This window comes from Nilaparvata lugens, chromosome 2 (genome assembly GCF_014356525.2).
Source record: "Nilaparvata lugens isolate BPH chromosome 2, ASM1435652v1, whole genome shotgun sequence".
Taxonomy (NCBI): Eukaryota; Metazoa; Arthropoda; class Insecta; order Hemiptera; family Delphacidae; genus Nilaparvata; species Nilaparvata lugens.
In genome coordinates this window covers 67,716,729-67,743,915 of record NC_052505.1, presented here as the reverse complement: position 1 = coordinate 67,743,915, position 27,187 = coordinate 67,716,729, and the positions used below count along the sequence as shown (strand labels likewise).

Here is a 27,187-nt window from a genome sequence, read left to right as displayed (position 1 = left end):
GCCTAGATACTTTGCAGTATTTAAATAGGGTACAATATTCCCATTGAGTGTTAAAGGGGATATATTGAGCTCTTTTGTTTGTAAAGTTGACTTGAACTGACTTTGCTTCATTCAATTTTATAAGCCAGTGCTTTGTCCAAACATTGATCCTGTTGACTGCCACCTGCAATTTCTCTGTAGAAACTTCAACAGTTTCACCAACTGATAAAACTGCTGTGCCATCAGCAAATGTTGCTACTGTTACGTTTTCGGGTTGAGGTATATCAGATGTGTATAGGAGGTACAAGAGGGGACCTAGCACACTTCCTTGAGGAACTCCAGCCCTGATTTCTCTGAGAGATGAAAAAGCATCATCTTGTTTTATCCTGAAATAACGGTCTTGAAGATATGATTTCAGTATCAGACTGTATTCTGTTGGTAAGAACTGTTCCATTTTGTAGCACAATCCTGAATGCCATATTTTACTTTGTCGAAAGCCTGTGCTACATCAAGGAGAATTGCAGAGCAAACTTTCTTTTCCTCCAATGTATTTTCGATAATATTTGTTATTCTGTGCACCTGATCTATTGTACATGTGATCTGCCATGTGACACATTGTTATATAGTGATATCTATGATCTGTATGATCTTCTTCAGTATCACTATTATCCAGCCTGTGTAGAAAATAGTTGGGCTCTAGGTGTAGGTGTGCTTTTAACCAGATCAGTGTACACCTCTGTGCTTGTGTTGTGCACGCATCTGTGCTTGTGATGTGCACACATCTGAGCTTGTGATGTGCACGCATCTGTGCTTGTGATGTGCATGCATCTGTGCTTGTGATGTGGACGCATCTGTGCTTGTGATGTGCAATTTACATCCATCAATGGAGGTGTTGGGGGAATCATGTCTAGGTTTGTGGATGAGGATGATGGAGTTAGTTAATCAATATCTAACATTCTCATTGAACAAGAGGGTTGGTCCGCACTGTATATCATTGAGAAGAATTGTGGCGAACTTGATCGGGGTGTGGATGGCTCGAAAATTGATGCTGACCTTGAGGCCGATGATTGAGATGTATATTGCGGTGGGAACTGGTGATTGGATGGTGACCTTGGGCGTGGTGGTTGGGAACTGTATTGTGAAGGAAACTGGTGGTAGAGAGGGGAGGAAATACTGACTGATCGGTGAGTAAGTGGAATGAATTCACTATATGGTGGAGGTGGGCTATCAGATTGTGAAGAAGGAGGAGTAGGAGGGTTTTTGAGTTGAAAAGAGGGTGATGTATTGTGTTCCATAACCATGTCTGAAAACGACATACACGCCATTATTAGGGTTCTCTACTACTCCTACTGATGACAATTAAAAGTTTCAAGTGTATATTACTGAGTTCAAACAAGGAAAACACTATTTGCAAAACAAAATCTCCTAATGAGAGTAACTTGAATCCCAAATAGTACTTTCTTAGGAAAAAGTATTTTTAAAAGTGTTTCATAGTTTTTCTTCTTTGTTACATGCAGTCACAATACAATAATTATCTTCAGGACTTCAAGTTGATCTAAGCATTCCATTTAAACTGCAACCTCTGTACGAATAGATTTTAAATGTTCACCTTCATTCATCACCTCCTCCGCCAGCTGCCGATCCTTGCGTTCCATCTCCGTGTGGTCCATACTCTCAGTGCAGAGACATCGGAGGCTCTCCATGCTGCTCTTGTCTACCAGACTGCAAAGGAACTCCTCCCAACTGCCGACCTGAGTGCATCATCAACTCGGAATGTCACAGCAACTTGGCCTGTCTGGAAGGAAAGTGTCGAGACCCATGTTTTGGATATTGTGGAGTCGGAGCTGTATGCAACGTTATCAACCACACTCAAATCTGCAAGTGTCCTGAAGGAATATCTGGCGATCCGCTGGTGAACTGCTTCCCTGAACCCCCTGAAAGTAAGCATTATTTCTAACAACTATATTTCATTAGTAGGTTCCTTATTTTATGTACATTTCTGAAATAATGAGAATGTAAATTTCACCTCTGATAAGGGTTGCAAATACAACAAACATGGCTGACTAGAAATGATGACTTGTGACTTAAGATAATGAACATGATAACTTGTGTCAAAATAGTATCAATAAAATGCATTTCATTAATAAAAATGAAGTGAGAAATATGCATACTGCTCTATATTTTTAACAATAGTCTTATGAAAAGAGAGAGCTAAAACGAAACAAGACTGAACAAGAAATGAAAAGAAATTAAAATGAGAGAAAATATATTTGAAGATTTTCATTCCCAACGCATCCTTCTGAAGTTGAAATGAGAGAAAGAGGTATTCAAAGGATCTCATTCCCAACACATCATTCCAAAAAACTATTCATAAATACACTAGTTCATGTTCTAGGTATTTAATATATTTTTTACTACAATCTCATTGAATGCTGTTGAATTCCTGTATACTGTATATCCTTTTAACTGTGAAACTATTGAATAACACTAGAGCGTTATATCTGTATATCATTTAAACTGTGAAACCATTGAATAGGGCGATTTGTATTCTTATTAAATGTATTCTCTTCTATCTTCTGCATTATTTGTTCGGTTTCCTAGCTGCAGCACCTTTGGAAACAGGCATATACTTTACTTTGAAGTGAATTGGAATCATATTATCTTTGATAGCTCAATATAAAATCAACCTTTACATTATTATTACAGAATTACATTATTATTACACCTGACATTATTTTTACAGCAATTGAACCAGTTGTGGCTGATGATCTTTGCAATAATTCGCCATGTGGGCCCGGCGCTCGATGCAACAACAGCATCTGCACCTGTCTACCCAAATTCCAAGGCGATCCCTACTCGGGATGCAGACCCGAGTGTATGCTCAACTACGATTGTCCTCGCAACAGAACTTGTATTAGACGGGAATGCACAGACGCATGCCCTGGCACTTGTGGACAGGGCGCCCAGTGTGAAATCATCGATCACATTCCTATGTGCACATGTCCTTCGGGAATGGCTGGCAATCCGTTCATCCAGTGTCTCCCACAACAATGTCATTTCGTGAAACCATAAATTGTATACTTAGAAAAAAGAAGATTCAAGAAATAAAAGGATTTGAAAATATTTGTATACAATCAATTAATATTCGACTTATATGGGCTTATGTGGGATGGTCGGGAATTATAACGATAATTTCATATCATTATTCTTCACGTTATATTATAACCGCAAATGCTGGCACATCCTATTTAGCAGAGTCTATTTAGCAAAAAACTGAGAAAAATTGTTGTTTGCATCAATAGATTGAGATTTGCGATTAGAATCGAGTTAGTTCTAATATGGAGATGTAAACTAATAACAATAATATTGTTACATTGATTTTAATTCCAATAAGAGGTACAATGAGATATAAGAGGATACTCTGAGAATATGTGATATGAAAGAAGAAAGAAGGGTTTACATGCTATTTGGGTTCCAGCAAAACTTGAAAATGGTGAAAGCTCACACCCTATTTTATTATTATTATCATCGCTATTATTATTATCATTTTTTTTCATCCCCTGTTTGAGGTTTTGCTTGACCACCCTTTCCCTGGGCTTCGACCCCCAAGGAAGAGCGACAAGCGATTTTTCCAGAGTGACTGCTCCACATGTCCATGTGGTAAACAATCATACTGGGTCCATTACCATTAAATCATTTGCTCTGAGTAGACGTAATGAACCAAGAATGACAGCCTTCTGCATCTGACCTGCAAGTACAGTAGCAGGTCTCTCACAGGCTGGAATCGTTCTAAGGTTGACCAAAAATGAGGGTCTCATGCCCCCCAGTACACCTACAATCAACACCACCATTCTCACAGAGTAGCCTGGGTTTAGCCTGCGCAGCTCTATTAGTAGGTCATGATATTTCGTCTGTTTTCCTCCTCTTTGGTGACAATGTTACCCTCAGCTGGTGCTGAAAACTCAATGACATACATTGTCTTCGAAGTGATGTCAAGGAGGACAACATCAGGCTTTGTGGCTCTTGAAAGCCTGGTGGTGGAGAATGAGTAATTCCAATAAATTCGGCACCTCTCATTCCCCACAACAGATTCAATCTCCCCTGGGGCATAAGGCAGCACTGGTGTTTTGTCGATACCATATGAGTATCTAAGATGGTAATAGAGCACTCGCAGAGCAGCATTATCGTCTCTGGTGCTCTATGACACACTTATTATTATTATTATATTATTATTATTATTATTATTATTATCATTATTATTATCATACTTTTATTTTATAATTATTGATGGTTCACGTTTTAACTCTTCAACAAATTGTCCCCAATATGAGAATTCTTTAAACTGGTTGGATGTCACCATCCACTGATCTCATTGGTTTGAATTCCTCCGTCATTTACAGTATTCCACATTTCATCATCACATTCGTTTCTTTGAAAAAAGGAGGTTCCATGCTAAGATTTACTGCTAAGATTTCCTCCTGCTTATTTTTTTGAGTGATCTACAAAGAGGGCCGATTTCTTCAGGAATATAAATGAGAGCAACTGAAGACCAGCATGAGTACCGAGATAACTCCAGCCAAGGTCACATCACTTATGGCTGTTGGTGAGTCTAATCCTGTTTGATTTATTCGCTCGAAACAAGCGTGAAGAATAAATAGCATTTATAATGACGCCAGCCAGGTGGAGTTAACAAAAGCGGCCAATGAGAAAATTCAGGCCCAAAACGAGTCGCACATTTTCTTGTTTAACGTGAGGCTTACTCAACTGGAATAACTTGGATAATACACTACAACACAATGGTTTTGCAAAGAACTTTCGGTAATTGAAGTTTTGTGGAATCAACACGGATATCATCACAAAAATAAATATAATATTATTTATCCAATTCGACACTTAAACGCAAAGCGTTTATGTGTGTAGTCCCTATCTCAATCATCACTCCGTCCCATATATTCATTGATGATTGAATTCAATAAATTTAAAATCATCACAATGATTGGGAGAGAGACAACTGGTCTTACTCAATGAAGGTACGAGTAAACGGAACGAGTAAGTGAGGTGGAGATCAATGCCAATATAATACAGCTATGCAATGATAAAAACAATTCGAGTCATTGATAAAGATATTATAGATATATCGAAGGACGCTAGCAAGCTGAAATCTCCACCTCGATCTGACCGTTCTCTTCGTACCCTAGCTCTGTTCCTCCTCCGACTTCTGAAGAAAGTAAAAAATATAGAGTGATATTTTATCATCCAAGACTCAATTCAATTCAGTTTCCTGATGAATTTTCTGGAATGAGAAAGAAGTCCTTGAAAAATGTTGCCTTGCATATGATTAAAGGCCAAGAATTGGTCCATGATAAATAATTATTGTCATTGATTATAAATACAGTAATATAATTTCATATTGATAAACATGATACTGGGGTGAAATAGGCTATCTGGATTCCAATATGGAATTTTTCACTGCACCATCATCCACAAAGAAAATCTTACTTCCTCTTTTCTTGACTGTAATTAACTATGAACTGACAGCATTCCTTATACATTAAATCAATGCTTCATGTTTGATCAAATACTGCCATTCAATTCAACGTGTATTTCACTATGGAATCTATTATCGGACTGGTTCTAATAACACAGGAAAAGATCCATTGGTCCATCAGGCATTTCTATAGCTACTTGGTTGGCGGAATGAAAGTCTCCTATACAGAAATCATTTACGTATAGGGTACCTATAACACTCTTCTTTTCTATGATTGGTCACGGTACGCCGCTTCTTTTCATCAAATAAATCATCAATCTGTTAATAACAATGCATGCAGCTCAAATGCATTGATTATCCTGACCTGTAAGTAAAATCTGCGGGTGTCTATCATACAGATTCTCGAATTCAAACGCAACTCCATGGATTTATTACTTTTTAAGATCAGACCCCCAAAAATTTCCACCCAAGCATAGGCTAATAATGCATTGAGTTCAAGAAGATATTATTGTGAAATTGTCAAAAGCTAGTTATAATACCCTTTACAACTTACAGGCTTCTACAAAAGTTAGAAATGAGAAAACCCTTTTTCAGATGAACCAAAAACCAAGAAATCAGAGCTTAAAGTGAGAGGAAAACATTGTTTATCCGGCAGAGTTAGTACTAGAAAGCTTTCTCGACCTTCAATCTCGAGGTATAGGACCTCTATCTTTCAGCTCTGATGATCTCTGAACTTCACTTCTCCTATTTACATATTTTAATTAAATGATGACTCCCATACCATGAACCTCATTTCATTCCATTGGTTTCATTTTTGAATATTGTTAGTGGATTCTGACTGGTTGATGGGCAAAATATGACAATGCTTTGTTTGGCCACTAACTGGGTCTGGGCTCGGGGCGCACCCATTCGCTGGTCCAAGTTCAGGCGGTGACCTTTGTCTATTGTTCTCTGTTGGTGACGCGATCCTTGTCACGCGTGACGCTCCATTGATCAGCTTGATGATAACACCAACACATTTACTCGACACACTCTCTTCGGTTCTGACAACATGGTTCAAGCAAAACGTGCGATCTGGCCGATAACCGTCTTCGTCCAATGCAATGCGCCCAAATATTCTAACAACCTGATTCGAGTTCAGACAATCAGAGTTTCTTGTCATAAAGATGAGATAAAGTGGTCTTTCATTTTACAATAGTTTTTGGCTTATTATAGACAGTCTTATCCAATGCAACGGAGTAGTTTAATGTGAACAGTTAATGTAGTAATTTAATCTCATATCAATAAATGAGTATATCTTTTTACAAATACTTGTTTGCTATTTCGTATGATAGTGTGATTTGTTTAATCACCTCGGTAAAATCATTTCTAGGCATTTTGATATGAATAAGCTTTACCTTATTCTCTTACCTTATGCTCCTGAACTCTGGAGCAAATGCTCACGTATTTTTAAGATTTTTCATCAGCTGATTCACTTTTGTAGCCTTTATTACTTTGTTTTTATAGCTCACGGAAGCGCTAAATATGCAAGTAGGGTGCACCGCTTGTATTTGCGTCGTCTGCTCTGTATTCTATTTATGAATAGAGTTTTAGGTTGATTGAGCTTAGAATTTTGAAATAATAGCGTGAAAAAATGTCATCTCTATAATAATCTTCAGCATATTCTTATAATATCAATAGCCTTCATATAATCGTCTACACTCTCATCTTCTTAAATGCCTATTTCCTATTTTGTGATGGCTATCTTTATAACAGGTAGCTTTTGTATTTATTCGTTTGTAGGAATAATGGTGATTTATAATTATCATGGTTGAATCTAAAAAGAGTTTTATAGTTCTGAACTATATTGGTTGTGATCGTATCTGGTATAGTTTCCTCTTCCTCATACGAATTAGTTTTTATTATGAGCAAAAGGTGATAAGCTACTCTAGACTAGACGCACCTTTTTTGAAGCATTCGCTTCAAAAGTTTTGCAAATGCTCTAGATTATTCATACAATTTTGAGCAAAAGCTTTTACTTTTGAGCAAATGCTCAAACTATTTTTTTGATGAGCATGAGCAAAAGGTTTTGCTCACGTTTATTCATAGAAAATTAAGCAAATGCTCCATATTTTAGAAGTATGAGCAAATGCTCAACTTTAATCATATGGCCCAATCACTTGTTTGATGTACATGAAAAAAAACCTGAATGAATATAGTCGAAATGCATTCATAATTATCCAACTAGAGGCAGGTTAAATCTCAGAATTGATTCTCACCAATATGCGAGTACCCATAGGAATTGGAGAAACATGTCCATCAAGTTATTCAATGAGCTTGCCCCTGAGGTGAGACTCTTGAGTATCTCACTATTCAAATCACACATAAAAGGCTTACTTATAGAAAGATGTATTTATTCTGTTGGAGAATTTTTTGAATAGCTTCAGTGTTCATCCGTTTAACTGTAACAGCGTTGTTGTGACTTGTATTGGAAATACTGATATGGCCTACCTATAGTATATTAATTAAGTGGACCCCGGTTTTTTAACTACTATTTATCAATTACTGTTGTTTATTACTATTCGCCAATTTTGTTGTACAAATGTTTTTGACTGTTTTTAATTTTATTGTACGAGTATCTTGACGTTTGTTGCAACACTTTGTGTTCCATGACAATAAAGGATTATTATACAATTATAAGATATTCGGAAATATCTGACTAATTAAAATTTTGTGAAAACGTTTTGATTGATGAGTTTGGTTGCTGACATGTTAAGAGTATGCTCAGGATGTACAGTATTATTAAAAGACTTTTAATAAAGTCCGTAATAGAGTTCGTAGAAATTTGTACATGCAAAATCATGTCCCCGACAAGATTGGAGGGTCAAGATTATTGTCAACTGAAAGGGATATCTCTTCCAAGATTTAAAAGAATTGAAGATGAGAGTTCAACTGAAACCCCCCTCAAGCTGAGGCGTGAAGAATAGGTGAACCTATTCCTGATCAAAATACTCTTCCAAAAAAAGAAAAGGATATTATAGCAAAAGCACTATAATTATGACATTTATACTGTCTGTCAAATACATCGAATGATATTCTCAGCAGTTTTGACAGATCAAAGTATCAAGATAAGTAGTATAAAATGAGTGGTGGAGAAGAGGATAGGAAGGAGGAAGAATGGACTATCATTCAGGCTAGTAAATTTGATTGTTTTTGGAATGTGATACTGACAAGTCCGACAGCGGATACATTGCCCTTTTCGCATCAAAATACATTCACACTCACACACATACAAGAACCAGATACTATTGCGTCGTTTCTTACGTACCTTGCACGAAGCATAAACCCTTGGCAAAAAACCAGTTTCCAAGTTCGTCGAACCTATGTCATCCAGTCTTCATGGAAATATCATCATCATTCAACCCTGTTTCTTTTATTTTGCGGCACATCATAAGTATCTCAGACTACAACATGCCGATTGAAGTAGCATGATTGTATGCTAATTTCATGTCCTATCTGAAGTGATCGAACCGCGGCAGCATTTGCATTTGGACCTTAATAGGTCGCTATTCATTCTTCTATCTTTCGATAACAATCAGCAATGAAAAAATCAAGAAGCTTGAAACTAGTCGTTTGATCGATAGTGTTTGCATTAATACTGTGAGGCTAGGAAGTTTATATGATATGCATTGATAGAATAACGTGTTTCCAACGTATGTGGAATGTCGAGAGTGTGAAGAAAATAAATTATATTTTATTGAATAGGAAATTAACAGAGTGGAAATATAAATTAGTGCTCCTTATTTATCAAATCTAGGATTACCATTTAGCAGACCATACTAGTCGATCATTGTCGTCGTCCAAGTCCTCTTCTACCTAGATATATTATATTTTGAATGCTGATAAGGCATGAGATACTGATTTTCTCATCTTATATCTAGGATATTTAAATGAATCTATCAACCGATTCTGTAGATTATACAATACAATAGAAAGTATTTTGTGAGAATTCTACACCAATCAGAAATTGATAGAGGATTGATTAAGTCAAATGCCAGGATTGATAGTAGGGAAATTCTTTTTCACACTGAATGTACAGCAATGTTACTGAAAACTGTTGAGCATATTCAACTTTGGTTAGGTTGACTCAACGTAAACTACCGTACTCTTTACGTTTCAGTATATCAAGTGCTACAAAATCATGAAGCTCAAAAAATATTGCACTCTCATGGTGGAATGAATTATAGAAATAATTTCCAATTGCACGCATCCCAATAGTCTACTACTTTGGGCGTCAAAATTTAGTGGATATAAGAATTTTTCAGCCTTCAGGTAGTGTGTTAACAATTAAACGTGGGTCGGGTCGCAGATGAATTAGGATCACAATCCTTGATTATCAATAGTTAGGAATGTTTTATTTGTCCTCTCTCCAAACAAGAATAAAAACGTGTAAATTTAGACCTACTACTCCTGCAGCAACAAATTCATTTCTGCGGTGTAATATTCTGATTTCTGTAGGGTCATTTCTCCTAACTCCTATTTGCTTTCTCCACACATGGATTGGGAATAGTATAAAATTATAGAAACTCTTTAGAAATCCATCGATAGGAAGAGTATACCACTGAATGCAGTTTTTTATATGATCATAATATAGGCTTCCAGCTTTAGAATGATTTTCATGTGGGACGGACAGAATGCCAACGTGGGTTACACGTGTGGAGATAGGATGTAGGAGAAATTATCCTACATTTAATGGGTGGAATCAGAATTGTAGGTTATCCTCAATTTCTATAGTAGGGTATTTTTAGATTTTTCCCTCAAAATAAGCTTTCTTTTTATTCTCCTCTCAATAATATATGGCAAACCACTTAACTCATTAGTGAGCAGCTTGAGCTGGAGACCTCGCTGAAAAGTCCACTATTTCAGTCAGCTCAGCTTTTCTATTGAAATCAATAGGAAGTGAACAGGAATAGTTCAAGTTGCATTGAGTTATCAATTGCATGCATCATTGCATTCAATTATTAGTCCAGCTCAAAGAATATGTGTTGAAAATTAGAAGTTGATTGATGAAAGCAATCGAAATTGGTCTCAACAGACAAACCCACAACCTCACAAAAGACAATGACTCTAGGCTCTAGTCTTCAGTAGCAGCTTGCTGCGCTTGTTCAAAAGCTTGCTCAAACATGGCTAGAATTTTCATTCATTCATTGATTCGATGTTTTCCAAGTATAAAAGTCCGTATCGAAAGTGCATGTTTTATTGCAATGGTCTGGCAGTGAGCTCAGTAGTGTTGCGGGTGGCGTGCGTTCACACGTATTATTTATGTTGTAACGCGACTTGACTTCTTAATTTCACTCATCAAACGACCACTGAATATGAATGCTCTTCAACTTTCCTCATCAATAACAATATTGACCTGGCCGCTCTCTCTCCACACGTCAACAATGGCGAGATGTCTAGGATAAACACTGTCAAACTGCTGACGCCTGCTGACGACGGTTTCCTACCAAAATAGTTGAACAATAATATCATAAGAAATGAATTGAGTAATAAGTTTTATTTTTATGCTAAAGGAAAACAGAGATTTCAAGGTTTTGAAGTTGAATTTGTTCAAGTGGTTTTAGGCATTATATTTGAGAATTGGAGTTTTTCCAATTAACAAGTTTAAACCAAACCTGGTTGAACCAAGCTGTTGAATTATATCAAGATACAGTATATTGTTTCATAGACTATAGAGTGTCTCGTTTTGAAGTAAAAGCCTCATTAATGAGCACATTCTTCAGCTATTCCAATTCAGTTCAAACCTAAACCCTGTAACTAATGACAAGATCTGAGAGTGGACGTTGATCACATATGGCATTTAAATGGATGATAAAGAAAATTCAAAATGATGCTCAAACTAAATTTCGTGTACTTATTCATTGATGATCTGATTCCTGATTCCTTGATCAAGAAAGACTACGTAATCAATCGAATTTTCATTGATCCACTTTTAAAATGAAGGCGTATCTCGAAACTATTTTGGACCGTATACTCGATTGAGAGATTTCATATTAACTCATCAAATTAGTCACATTTTTCACATACTACCTAAATTAAGTTTTTCATGTTAGTTTGAGAAGTATCGCATATCTGATGGAGAAAATTATTGTGTTCAAATTAAGTTGCAGAAAATTGTTTCGCTTGTTGGTCCATCACTGTCATTTAACAATTAATTTTAATAGACGTTTTAGTTGCCTCCGGTAGAGAAGCTATACTCATCATGGAGTTTGAGATGTTTACGGCTGACTTAAAATAACATGACATTAGCATCGAAATCATTATTCTGCCGACAGCAAGGAGTTGTTAAAAGAACTAACCTGAGTTGAGAGCTTCTTAATTCCTACCGAGCAGACCAATGTTTGTTGCATACCATTTATTATCGGCGCCAATCTTCTTCTTGCATTGAAACCTATTTGTGTATAATAATTATTTTATAATCATCATATTTCCAATAGAAATGAGTTCTATCGAGCTCCGCTAGACAGAACGGTGTTTTATAAGCAGTTTGATAGTATTTTGTTCTCAGGGATGTATTTATTAATGCATTCTACGAGTCGAAGACTATCTATTCGCATTCTAATAGGCCTACTACAGACTCTCTCCCTCAAACTTCTTCTCTATTATAATCATAAATATGAACACGCCTATTCTATCTGTCTCCATCATAAACTCTTGAAATCAAGAACAACTAGCTACTTGAAGCTTAAAGCTCATAATAGATTAAATTTGATAAACGATTATGCTTCCACGTCCAACAACCTTATCCATTTATTTTTTCCTGTTCCGCAGTTTTTGTCTTCTTATTTGTTTTCAAATGTAAATTATTGAAAATTAGTGCAGCGAACTCGATTGCACCAATCGAGAGGTAGCATAAGGAGATTGATTGATTGATTGAGTACTTTATTTATGTAGATTACAATATATACTGGCTTATACACTTATATACAATAGCTTACAATACAGCAAAATTATACATGAATTTACATAATATAGACTAAGAAAATAATTATTGAACTCTATATGATATGAAAAAGCAATTTGTAAAATAATAACTATGGATAATAATTATATTGTTATGCATCTACATAAATTGGCGGAGCTTTGGACATATCAATGTCCATTCTTTGGAAAGAATATTAAAAATATCCTCCCTCTCTACAAAACAGAGAATGCTGAAATTCTCATCAATAATACATTAAGCCCTTTGTAAGCCCTTTCTAGGATCGCATTGGTTGAGATTCTAGAGATCTGTTTCAATATGTTATTCAACCCTCAGTCGAGTCGAATCTATTGGTAGAGTAATATTATTGGGAACATGAGAATATTATGTTTTCTCAACAGAAAATTCCCATCTGAAAATTAAAATAACGTTTTCTTATTGATTTTTTCACGGAGATTTTGAACCTCAATCTTCTCCAAGAACTGATTGAAATCAATCCACGTCCAACAGCAACAATATCCATTTATTTTTTCCTGTTCCGCAGTTGTTGTCTTCTTATTTGTTTTCAAATGTAAATTGAAATCAATCAGTTCAATAGAATAGAAATTTCTCGCCAAGTTGTCGTTGTTGGTTCTAATGAATAATTCTCAATATATCTGTTAATAGTTTTTTCTGGAATTAAGCTATTATAATTATTATTATTAATGTCTTCTGAGAATAGTCCATCCTTTAATAAATTCAGAAGAAGTGAATCATTGATTCGTGATCGAGGAACTTCTTCAGCTCTCTCTACGCGATATAAAGAATGTCGTTAATCACACATTAGAAAGATAGATCATTGTAACCAATGTACTAGGTCCTCTCCTCAGTGACCTGTGACTGTTTTTAAAACGGTTTTAACAAGAGTGAGAAGAATTGGATTTTGCAGAATGCTTCAAACCGGTTCTCTACAACTACCTACCTACAAAATTCGCGGAATATTAGGTCTGTTCCATTTATCATCCTACAGATACTTGAGGATTTAGATAAATGGTATTTGCTCCAACAGAAAATAAGTGCAATGTCAGAAGCTTCCAAGTATGATTTATCACCAACCAACATTGTCGGCTCTAATGGACGACTGTTGTGGGTGGTTGGGTGGATATCAGCATAGGATTAGAGTGAATTTATGGGCTGTGTGGTCAGTTGTTATTGAGAAACATTATTTTTGGATGTCTGAAAGGAGAAAAGTTGATATAATTCAATAGTATTCATTTACTGGTGGGTATTTGCATATTAATATTCTCAGCTATTGATAAATACATATGACAAAAATATCAGATAACAAGACGTCGAAAGCAATTTTTATTTTATTTTCATCTCTCTAGGGAATGCTCCCTTTTAATTTTGACAATGGAAGTAGTCGATCAACACATTAGAAATTAGCAAAATCTCTTGCATAGGTGTCCGCCGCCGCTATATAAGAAAATCCGCTTTACCACAAAAGGATTTTACATCCTCCTTCTCTGTGGCTTTATCCAGATTTTCTGATGCACAAGTTTAAAGAAGTCGAAAATTTTAGAAAGGTCGAGTACAGGCTGTACTAAAACTAAGAGATAGATCATCTAATTACTATGACGCTACATCATATCAGCTTGCCAGTTTGAAAAATTATTCACTCGGCAATACTAGCGAATATGAAGGTTGTTATAGACAGAGTACCTATATAGAGACGGCAAGCTACTAGCAGTCAGTGCTTTTAATTTCGCCACTTTCCATCAATTTCTATCTAGACATCAGTTTTGTAATGGAAATAAGTGAATGTGACGTAATAAAAGCACTGGTCGCTACTACCCTGCCATCTTCACTCTTCCAGTTTTAAGATCTGCTGTATTCACTATTAGTCCAGTCAAAGAAAGGTTATAGAGGGAAATTTTTAGGAGACAATCTTTGACCCCGCAGTTCTGTTTAGGGTAGTAAGGAGGTAAACATATCAAAAGTCCTCACCCCTACCCCCTGTGCTAAGGGGGTGGGGGTGGTTCAAAGGTACCATTTTTTGGTTTCTCGCATAAACTCGAAAACTATGTATCCTACGGATATAACTGTAATATACAAAATTGAAGCTTACATAATTTCCTACAATATTCATTTCACAACTTTTTCTATATATTCTCTAGTTTTCGAGATATCCGCTCTTGAAGGTGTGACATTAAAAAAACACGTTTTCCTCCAATTTTTTTTCAATTTATGCTCTTATAACTTTTTAAAAATCGATAGGAAAAATTCATGCTGATTAGGTTCTACAAACCTACGATAAGCATCAGTTTTTACGATCCAAACTATGTATCCTACGGATATAACTGTAATATACAAAATTGAAGCTTACATAATTTCCTACAATATTCATTTCACAACTTTTTCTATATATTCTCTAGTTTTCGAGATATCCGCTCTTGAAGGTGTGACATTAAAAAAACACGTTTTCCTCCAATTTTTTTTCAATTTATGCTCTTATAACTTTTTAAAAATCGATAGGAAAAATTCATGCTGATTAGGTTCTACAAACCTACGATAAGCATCAGTTTTTACGATCCAAACTATGTATCCTACGGATATAACTGTAATATACAAAATTGAAGCTTACATATTTCCTACAATATTCATTTCACAACTTTTTCTATATATTCTCTAGTTTTCGAGATATCCGCTCTTGAAGGTGTGACATTAAAAAAACACGTTTTCCTCCAATTTTTTTTCAATTTATGCTCTTATAACTTTTTAAAAATCGATAGGAAAAATTCATGCTGATTAGGTTCTACAAACCTACGATACGTAGGATACATTGTTGGAGAAAATCCTGTTGTTATAAGCCCTGAATGAGCAAAAAATTGGATAATAACCTGTTTTTTCAACAATTACACCCTTCAAGAGCGAATATCTCGGGAACAGTTGGAAATATCACAAAATTCCACTGAACAAAAGGTGTAGAGAATTTATCAAGCTTCATTTTTGAAAGTAAGTTATGTCGGATGAACGCATTGTTCTCAAGATATGAGCGTGGGAGCAAAACGCTGAGAAATACAACTTTTAAACCATCCTCAACCCCTTAGCACATGAATTAGGAATGGGGACTTTTGATATGTTCTTCTAACTAGTCTTAACAAAGCTGCAAAGTCAAAAATTTTGTTTAAAACATTCCCTCCAAATTCCTTTGTCAATTGGTCTATTGTTGCAAAAATTGAGATTTCACACTCAACACTAAAACTGCTGCAAAAGGTGTAGGGAAATTATTAAAATTGTGAAATTATACATCAAATTGAAAAGAATTAAAATTTTATTGCATTTAATTGCAATAGCATTTAATGATCTATAAGCTCATAATCAGCATGAATTTTTCCTATCGATTTTTAAAAAGTTCCTAAGAGCATAAATTGAAAAAAATTGGAGGAAACGTGTTTTTTTTAAATGTCACACCTTCAAGAGCGGATAACTCGAAAACTGGAGAAGATATAGAAAAAGTTGTGAAATGAATATTGTGAGAAATTATAAATATGTAGGAACTAGAGCACGTTGACTATGACGGGATTTGAACCTGCAACCTACAGCTACAGCATCAGGTACAGACGTCTTAATGCACTCTGCTATTCAGGCTTGGAAAAGAGGGCTAATTTTTTGTGATCTTGAAACATTATCATCTTCGGTACCGCTCGGCCGGCAATTCAAAACATGGGTCTGTAGAATGTATTAATAATAATTATTAACCCCCTATTGAAATTTCTGATCAGAATCCATCCCCAATATTCACACAACATATCCCCAAAGTTTCATGCCATCTGTCAAGTAGTTTTTGAGTCTATAGGGAACAAAAAAAAACTTACAAACATACCAACAAACAAACAAACAAACTAACACACAAACAGACATTCATTTTTGTATAATATAGAGATATCGGGGTACTGAGCTTCGCTCGTTATTTTTATTTATTGATAAACAGAACACAATTCTCTCAAATGATCGTGTTTATATTTTACAGCTGGCTATACGTCAGCTTATGAATTTCGGGGATGCGATATTTTGATTTTCCACAGAATCACTCACTCACTTTTTACTATCCACAGACGACGAAAGTCTCAGGTCTCAGCTGTTTCAGCCAAGGATGAATTATCCTTTTAATGTCGTTCAGCGAGTTTTCCCAAGGATGAGACCTAGTGCAATCGAATTTTTATATCTTAAACCTACTATGTTCCAAATTTCGTGAAACCATTAGATCCGTTCAACGGAGATCCGTTGAACATAAATAACCAGACATAAATATACAGAAATTGATCACTTAATATAATAGGATTATTATCATCTACAAAAAATTATTGCATTCAATTGTTTTCTGAAATCCTTGACAAACTTTTTTCATCAAAAAAGTAATTAATTTGTTCATTTATAGATTTGTTGAGGCATACTACGAAAAAAATGTAAATTATTCTATACTATTCTAGTATGAAATCCTTCAGATACATTTTTCATGTTGATAATAATGAATTTGGTTGCATTTGTAGCGGCGAGCAACGCGAGCGCACGTGATAAGCGACAGGGTGGCGGCTTCTGGAGCAACGGCCTGGTGCCGATTGGACCCTGCTTCAACAGCAAGGGTGACTTTGGTCAGTGCACGAGCTTCCGCCAGTGCTATCCCTACTTCAAGCTGCCAGACCTTACCACCTGGGAGACCTGGGTGCTCGGCCTCTATGACACCTGCACCTACTTCAGTCCCACCGGCAAACAGGCAAGTCTACATCACCAGTTGAACACAAATTACCGTAATGTTTTCCGGACAGAGTTATGCCACATTCAAACTCTCTATACTGATTCTCTACTGTTGAATCAGCCTTTCCTCCAAATTCAGAGAGAATATGATTGTCGGTTTTCGATCTTTATCAATTATATTTTTCAATTCGATTAATTGAGAAATGAAATTAGAGAGCCGAGTTCCTCTAAATTTAATATACCGACCATATTAACAAACTTATCTACAACTACAAAGTGGGTGTATTTGGTGAACATTTTCAATATTACTCAAATTCATATTAAATAAGAAACTATCATCATTTCTTGTGATAACTTTTTTATGTTGTAGCCTATACTATGAATAAAACAAGTTGTTACATGTGCAAAGTATAATACGTGTTTCCAAATTATGCGAAGTTCAATATTTTCATGCAAGCCCTTATATGACTATTTATATACTATTTGTCAACAGTCGATGCAGAGTTGTCAAATTAGATAAGATAGGCCTATATCCAGTCATATGGGCTTGCATTAAACGATCAAACAATTGAGATACCTATATCTATATTATATAATAGAGGAAAGAATAATTGGGATAGGAGATTCATGAATGACGCATTATCACGTCTGAACTATTGGATTTTTTGCTTATCGAGGATAGTTATAGGCCTATTTTAAATTCTTCAAGATTTCAGTAGGTCAAGTTTTCAGTTTGTCAAGTTTCCAACTAGACCCTTGCGGAGCACGTGTTACCTAGTTATCAATAGATCTGAATATGAATTAATTGATTATTATCGATTAAATTTTCAATATATTATTAATTCAATGAATTGAAATATTTCGCACAATGTCTCAGTTTATTCTATCAAGAGAAGGCCTATAGCTGTTGAATAGAGGTAAATTGTTTTGCAGATGTTTGGTGTGTGCTGCACGTCAATGAGACCAGTGGCTCCCAGTCCACCGGAGGCGGGAATGCCGCCAACAATGCCCGAGGTGGAGGAGGCCGAAATGGGTGGGGGGGCACCCAAGCCAGGGCCCACGGTACCCAACTGGCCGCCCCCTCTACCCACGCACCCACCCGACCACACCATTCCCCCCCTGCCGACGCACCCCCCGTCACCGGGCTGGCCCGACGCCACCTCACCTACTCAACCTACCCTCAAACCGACTAAGCCCACCAAACCACCAACCTTCAAGCCCAAACCTCCCCAAACTATCAAACCTCCGCAGACCGTAAAACCACCTCAGACCGTGAAACCCCCCAACTGGCCTCCAGCTCTCCCACCCCACCCCACTCACCCTCCAGTCCCTACTCACAAACCTCCACCCACAGTGCAGCCCATCACTGACGCCCCACCACCCGCGGTCATATCTGACGCATCATGCGGCGCCAAAAATGGTTACCAGGATCAGGAGAGAATTGTCGGCGGACAGAATGCTGATCCCGATGAGTGGCCGTGGATGGTGAGTTCAGCGTTATTGTTATTCTTGTCGTTACGAATGTGATATAATAGAAAAAAATTGGGTCCAGAACTGTAATTTTTAAAACAATACTTATTTTTATATAAATGCGTTTCATTCCTTCGGATTGGTTAAATCTTTTGTTACAAAAATTTACAACCGTATCTTAAAATCAAGAGAGTTTAGTATGCTTATGATTTTTCAAGAGACAGTATGGCTTCAAGGTGGAAAATTGATTGAGTTCATGTTTTGACATACAGTGGAACTTGGTTAAAACATAATTTAAGGGACCGCACATTATTTTGTGACGCTATATCAGGGTGACACTATAAAAGAGGCTTTTAACCGTAATTTTAAATGGAGGAAAAATTAAAAGAATATAGTTTTTATACGGAAAACACACTTTTATATAATATGTATTTCCTTAATTATCTTAGAAATACATACTTGAACATAAATAACCAGACATAAATATACAGAAATTGATCACTTAATATAATAGGATTATTATCATCTACAAAAAATTATTGCATTCAATTGTTTTCTGAAATCCTTGACAAACTTTTTTCATCAAAAAAGTAATTAATTTGTTCATTTATAGATTTGTTGAGGCATACTACGAAAAAAATGTAAATTATTCTATACTATTCTAGTATGAAATCCTTCAGATACATTTTTCATGTTGATAATAATGAATTTGGTTGCATTTGTAGCGGCGAGCAACGCGAGCGCACGTGATAAGCGACAGGGTGGCGGCTTCTGGAGCAACGGCCTGGTGCCGATTGGACCCTGCTTCAACAGCAAGGGTGACTTTGGTCAGTGCACGAGCTTCCGCCAGTGCTATCCCTACTTCAAGCTGCCAGACCTTACCACCTGGGAGACCTGGGTGCTCGGCCTCTATGACACCTGCACCTACTTCAGTCCCACCGGCAAACAGGCAAGTCTACATCACCAGTTGAACACAAATTACCGTAATGTTTTCCGGACAGAGTTATGCCACATTCAAACTCTCTATACTGATTCTCTACTGTTGAATCAGCCTTTCCTCCAAATTCAGAGAGAATATGATTGTCGGTTTTCGATCTTTATCAATTATATTTTTCAATTCGATTAATTGAGAAATGAAATTAGAGAGCCGAGTTCCTCTAAATTTAATATACCGACCATATTAACAAACTTATCTACAACTACAAAGTGGGTGTATTTGGTGAACATTTTCAATATTACTCAAATTCATATTAAATAAGAAACTATCATCATTTCTTGTGATAACTTTTTTATGTTGTAGCCTATACTATGAATAAAACAAGTTGTTACATGTGCAAAGTATAATACGTGTTTCCAAATTATGCGAAGTTCAATATTTTCATGCAAGCCCTTATATGACTATTTATATACTATTTGTCAACAGTCGATGCAGAGTTGTCAAATTAGATAAGATAGGCCTATATCCAGTCATATGGGCTTGCATTAAACGATCAAACAATTGAGATACCTATATCTATATTATATAATAGAGGAAAGAATAATTGGGATAGGAGATTCATGAATGACGCATTATCACGTCTGAACTATTGGATTTTTTGCTTATCGAGGATAGTTATAGGCCTATTTTAAATTCTTCAAGATTTCAGTAGGTCAAGTTTTCAGTTTGTCAAGTTTCCAACTAGACCCTTGCGGAGCACGTGTTACCTAGTTATCAATAGATCTGAATATGAATTAATTGATTATTATCGATTAAATTTTCAATATATTATTAATTCAATGAATTGAAATATTTCGCACAATGTCTCAGTTTATTCTATCAAGAGAAGGCCTATAGCTGTTGAATAGAGGTAAATTGTTTTGCAGATGTTTGGTGTGTGCTGCACGTCAATGAGACCAGTGGCTCCCAGTCCACCGGAGGCGGGAATGCCGCCAACAATGCCCGAGGTGGAGGAGGCCGAAATGGGTGGGGGGGCACCCAAGCCAGGGCCCACGGTACCCAACTGGCCGCCCCCTCTACCCACGCACCCACCCGACCACACCATTCCCCCCCTGCCGACGCACCCCCCGTCACCGGGCTGGCCCGACGCCACCTCACCTACTCAACCTACCCTCAAACCGACTAAGCCCACCAAACCACCAACCTTCAAGCCCAAACCTCCCCAAACTATCAAACCTCCGCAGACCGTAAAACCACCTCAGACCGTGAAACCCCCCAACTGGCCTCCAGCTCTCCCACCCCACCCCACTCACCCTCCAGTCCCTACTCACAAACCTCCACCCACAGTGCAGCCCATCACTGACGCCCCACCACCCGCGGTCATATCTGACGCATCATGCGGCGCCAAAAATGGTTACCAGGATCAGGAGAGAATTGTCGGCGGACAGAATGCTGATCCCGATGAGTGGCCGTGGATGGTGAGTTCAGCGTTATTGTTATTCTTGTCGTTACGAATGTGATATAATAGAAAAAAATTGGGTCCAGAACTGTAATTTTTAAAACAATACTTATTTTTATATAAATGCGTTTCATTCCTTCGGATTGGTTAAATCTTTTGTTACAAAAATTTACAACCGTATCTTAAAATCAAGAGAGTTTAGTATGCTTATGATTTTTCAAGAGACAGTATGGCTTCAAGGTGGAAAATTGATTGAGTTCATGTTTTGACATACAGTGGAACTTGGTTAAAACATAATTTAAGGGACCGCACATTATTTTGTGACGCTATATCAGGGTGACACTATAAAAGAGGCTTTTAACCGTAATTTTAAATGGAGGAAAAATTAAAAGAATATAGTTTTTATACGGAAAACACACTTTTATATAATATGTATTTCCTTAATTATCTTAGAAATACATACTTGAACATATATATTTATAGCTATAAATATTATCTAAAAACTCAAGTCTAAAAATCAAAATATCCCTTTGGTTATATTGCCTTCTCAATTTCGGCACAATTCTATTGACGTTATATAAGAGGTTTTATAATGTACTGACGGTACATCCAAGGTTTTCACAATGTAAATTACTTATGGTTTGACGGGAGCAATAAAAAAATGACGTTATATCCGTGTTGACGCTATGGCCTAGTCCGCAATAAGCAAGTTACACTGTATTTCCCACTTGTGAAAGCTCTTCTGGATGTGTTCCAGTTATTTTCAAGTTCCGTATGACATTTTCACATAATTTTGTATGTACGCTGATGAACCAGGGGTATCTACAGAGGAGGAGAAGGTTGACGAAGAAGCATTGAAATTCTTGGGGGCTTAAAGACTGACGCCTCCTGGATAAACAATAAGCATGAATTTGTCCAATTGTAGCTGTATAATGTTGTACTGAATTATTTGATTGGCAGGCAGCTCTGTTCAATGGAAATAGGCAATTCTGTGGCGGATCTCTGATCGACAACACCCACATTCTCACAGCTGCACATTGCGTCGCTCAGTAAGTAGAATAAGCTTCTCAATATTTCTTATCATTCTCATGTAACATAATACAATTTTTATATTCTATTATTTTAGGCCATGATTTGATTTATGAAACCTTTTGGATATTCATTAGGACTGATATAAATTTTACTTGCTTTATAAATGAGATCGGATAAACTATAAAAATAGAATAATATATAGTTGATGTTATGGAAGATGTTGTAGTTTCTACTACATAATGAAAGAAAATTACACTGTTATTGTTAACACAGGTTATAAGTAGATTACTGTTGCAGGTTTTACCATGAAACCAAGGTACATGTAATGTGTCTAGTTTTTTTTTATACAGTGGTATTCATTCCAAAATAATGGTGACATTTTCTTTTCATAATAATAGCAGCCTGAGTTCATCAATCAGGATTAGGATGAATGAATATTTTTCTATAAGTTTAAATTGATAATTTCATGAATTCAAAATATAAGATAGAAATAAATCTATGTTAGAAAATAATATCACATTTATAAAATCCTAACAATGATAAAATAGATGGGTTGAGTCATATTACTAATAATTAATAATCTAGTCCAGGCAATGAATGCTCAAAAAAGGGTATAGAAGGAAAAGTTGAGAAGGCAATTTTTGACCCTGCAGTTCTGTTTAGAGTAGTAAGGAGGTAAACATATCAAAAGTCCCCACCCCTACCCCCTGTGCTAAGAAGTTGGGGGTGGTTTACAGCTACAATTTTTTTTGTTTCACGCATAAAACTCAAAAACTATAAATCCTAAGGACTTGACTGTTATATAACAAATTAAACCTTACATCATTTCCTACAATATTCATTCCACAACTTTTCTATATCTCCTCTAGTTTTCGAGAAATACGCCCTTGAAGGCGTGACATTTTTGAAAAAAAGCACGTTTGCCACCAATTTTTTTCTATTTTTGCTCTTATAACTTTCTAAAAATCGATGGGAAAATCCATATTTAGCTCAAAGAGCATTGAATTCTCTTGAATTTGATGTATAATTTCACACTTTTACGCATTTCCCTTTACCTTTTGCAGCAATTTTACTGTTGAGTGTGAAATCTCCATTTTTGCAACAATAGAGCAATTGACAAAGGAATTTAAAGGGAATGTTTTCAACAAAATTTTTGACTTTGAAGATTTGTTGAGACTAGTTATGAGGAGAACATATCAAAAGTCTTCATTCCTAACTCAAGTGCTAAGGGGATGAGGGTGGTTTAAAAGTTGCATTTTTCAGCGTTTTGCTTCCACGCTCATATCTTGACAACAATGCGACCTTCTGACTCAAATAACTATTCAAAAATGAAGCTTGATAAATTCTCTACACTTTTTGTTCAGTGGAATTTTGTGATATTCCCAACTATTCCCGAGGTATTCGCTCTTGAAGGTGTATAATTGTTAAAATAACAGGTTTTCATCCAATGTTTTGCTCTTTCAGGATTATAACTCTCCAACAATGCATCATAAGAACTGATGCTTATTGTAGGTTTTTAAAGCATTAAATTCTCTTTGAAATGATGTATTAGTTCACTATTCAAAGTTTTCCTTTCATTGTTACAGAAGCTTCAATGTAGGGGGTGACATTTTCATTGCTGCAACAATAATTGATCGTTTGACAATGACATTTAAAGGGGGTGTCTGTGACACAATTTTTGACATTGCAGCTTGATTTGGACTAGCTAGTAGGTGAATATAGCAAAAGTGCGCATCTTTATCCCCTCTGTTGAAGATGTGGAACCGCTGAGTTGACACTTGTTGCAGCAATGAAAATTTCTTCCCTTCATTGAAGCTGCTATAACAATGAGAGGAAAACTTTGAATAGTGAAGTAATACATCATTTCAAAGAGAATTCAATGCTCTACAAACCTACGATAAGCATCAGTTTTGATGATGCATTGTTGGAGTTATAAGCCCTGAAAGAGGAAAACATTGGATAAAGTTCTGTTATTTTAACAATTACACACCTTCAAGAGAGAATATCTCGGGAATATGTCGGTTGAATGCATTGTTCTCAAGATATGAGCGTGAAGCACAACGCTAAGAAATGCAACTTTTAAACAACCCTCATCCCCTTAGCACATGAGTTAGGAATGGGGACTTTTGATATGTTCTCCTCATAACTAGTCTCAACAAAGCTCCAAAGTCAAAAGTTTTGTTAAAAACATTCACTTTAAATTCCTTTGTCAATTGGTCTATTGTTGCAAAAATGGAGATTTTACACTCAACACTAAAGTTGCTGCAAAAGGTGAAGGGAAATTCGTAAAAGTGTGAAATTATATATCAAATTGAAGAAAACTCAATGCTCTTTGAGCTCATGCTCAATATGGATTTTTCCCATCGATTTTTAAATATTTATAAGAGCAAAAATAGAAAAAAATTGGTGGCAAACGTGCTTTTTTCAAAAATGTCACGCCTTCAAGGGCGTATTTCTCGAAAACTAGAGGAGATATAGAAAAGTTGTGGAATGAATATTGTAGGAAATTATGTAAGGTTTAATTTGTTATATAACAGTCAAGTCCTTAGGATTTATAGTTTTTGAGTTTTATGCGTGAAACCAAAAAATTGTAGCTTTAAACCACCCCCAACTTCTTAGCACAGGGGGTAGGGGTGGGGACTTTTGATATGTTTACCTCCTTACTACTCATCTTACCAAAAAATGGTACCTTTAAACCACCCCCACCCCCTTAGCACAGGGGGTAGGGTGGGGACTTTTGATATGTTTACATCCTTACTACCCTAAACAGAACTGCGGGGTCAAAAATTGTCTTCTCAACTTTTCCCTCTATAACCTTTTCTTGACTGGACTACCGGTAATCGGAGTATCCATTCTACATAATTATTCGAAATATGTTTGAAAATATATAGGCATAATTAAATTCTGAATCAATTGACTATAGAAGATGGCATTCTTATCAATAATTAATCTATTGCAGCATGACATCGTGGGACGTTGCTCGAGTCACTGTTCGGCTGGCTGATTACAACATAAAAACCTCAACAGAAACTAAACACATCGAGAAAAAAGTTAAAAGGGTCGTCAGACATAAGGGCTTCGATTCAAGAACTTTGGTAAGAAGTTTTACATTAAATAATTTTGTCACTTTTTAAAAGACAGAAAATGTTTACATGTTGTTACTACAAGAGCAATAATTGATAAGTATGATTGTTTTAATAATCAGATAATTTATAGCAGAATAATCATCAATTATTGAGTATTAAATATAGTTCAATTACATAAGTTTTGTAAATAGGTTATTAATAGAAAGTATAAGTGCGAACATTCAAAATATTTACGAGACTGTTAATATATGAAATAATAATGGTTATATTTTAAGTAATAACGTTATACATAATTATGAAAATGATGTTTAAATATATGTTGAATAGTGTTACAATGGCGAAAATAATTTAATTAAAATTATCTATTTTGGCCAATTTTAATTCTGAGTTGATAAAAATTTGTTGCTAGACGTTCATCACTTGAAAAGTTCAACCTCCAAATTTGTAATACATCAATCATATATTTAATTATATAATTAGGACACTGGTAGAGACTTGTCCTTATACCATTGAGGAGTGTTTTAGAGCATTCATGTGACTCCATTCTAAAAATGACATGTTGTATGCCACTTGAGCACCGCTCAGAATTTGTGGCTTCACACAACAAAAATATAATAATAATAATTATTATTATTATTTTTTGCAGTACAATGATATTGCCATTCTCACCTTGGACTCACCAGTTTCATTCAGTAGAACAGTGAGAGCGATTTGCCTTCCGTCGGGTGCAGCGCGGTATGACGGCAAAGATGCCACTGTCATTGGATGGGGAAGTTTGAGAGAAGGTCAGACCAATAAGAAAATTATCGCTAAATATTGAATACGTTAATAAATAAGTAGAATTTAATTAATTGAAGATTTATCTATCTGTGTTTGCTTCTACTTCGTTGATTGACAGAAAAAATGTTGCAGCATCATTTTATTAAATTCATTAACATTGAATACTACTATTATAATCTGTCAGAGAGTTTTAAAAATACTTTCAACCTACAAGTGAACATGGTGGTGGTTAGACCAAACGAGCATTGAGCAAGAGCATAAAATATTAACTAATAAATAAATTAACTAATAAAATAAATTTTAGAATATTAACTTGAAATGAAATCAAAACATCAACATTTACTACATTTATGATCATATGTTTTGATGTTTACATGGGTTTGTGGATTTGAGTGAAATTTTCAATATTTTTTTGCAATTGTAAAGGAAGAGTTTTGTTTGGATTCGTATTTGGAAATTGATCAATCTAATAAATTCAAAATTGTAGTAGATACATTTTTTGGACTCAAAATTGTGTACGAATTATCATTTAAGTTACGTAAGTATCATAACCTTTAGACTGTCATAATGTATTACAGTAAGTAAAGAATGAATCCGGTATTTCAAATACAAATGAAAAAGTATAATAGTATGGTGAGCAAGAAAAGTATGATCAAATCGAAATATAGCCTCATAAAGTATAAAACAACAATATCTGACAAATTATTTTTCTACTTGTTAGGACGTTTATCTAAGAGTGCCTTGTAAATGCCCAAATGATCCATTCCACAGCATGGTGGATCACCCGCCAAGTGATTTTATAATTAATCAGATTGGATACCTCATGATTCATAATCTTCATTATAGTTTAAATCAATTTTTAACACTGACGACTTGCAGACTACTTCGTATATAATTTATTGTGGAAAAAAATTAAATATTTAATCACTGACTGAAGCAACCTTTTGAATCACATGGAATTCATTGTCAACAGTGTTAAAATTCGATATAGCAGTTCAAAATGGAACAAAATATTCATATTATTCAACAAGTCAAAGTTAAAAACTCTTCAGTAGTATCTGAAATGATAAAAAAAATATATATTTTTGATAAATTAATATTGACTACTAATGAATGAATGAATGTATTCTAATCAAAGCTGAAACCCCTTCAGTTGTACCACACAAATAGAATAGCTATGAGAAATGAGATGATAGAAGGAGAATCATTATTTGAAAAATAAATCAGAGTTGAAACTCTTTCAGTTGTATCACACAAA

At 35.6% G+C, this 27,187-nt stretch overlaps 1 protein-coding gene across 2 annotated transcripts in view; it reads left to right on the top strand.

Moving 5' to 3' along the window:
• The window catches only part of LOC111062077 (proclotting enzyme-like), a 43,850-nt gene that overhangs the window by 13,486 nt on the left and 3,177 nt on the right, over window positions 1-27,187 (top strand). The window contains exons 2-6 of one of the 2 annotated variants that reach the window (XM_039422541.1): window positions 16,961-17,184; window positions 18,099-18,650; window positions 21,992-22,080; window positions 25,023-25,158; window positions 25,796-25,934. In XM_039422541.1, the coding sequence (XP_039278475.1) occupies window positions 16,961-17,184; window positions 18,099-18,650; window positions 21,992-22,080; window positions 25,023-25,158; window positions 25,796-25,934 (1,140 nt within the window). Of the gene's footprint in view, window positions 1-16,960; window positions 17,185-18,098; window positions 18,651-19,323; window positions 19,585-20,498; window positions 21,051-21,991; window positions 22,081-25,022; window positions 25,159-25,795; window positions 25,935-27,187 lie in introns of those variants that run through there. The other variant, XM_039422542.1, reaches the window with a different exon arrangement.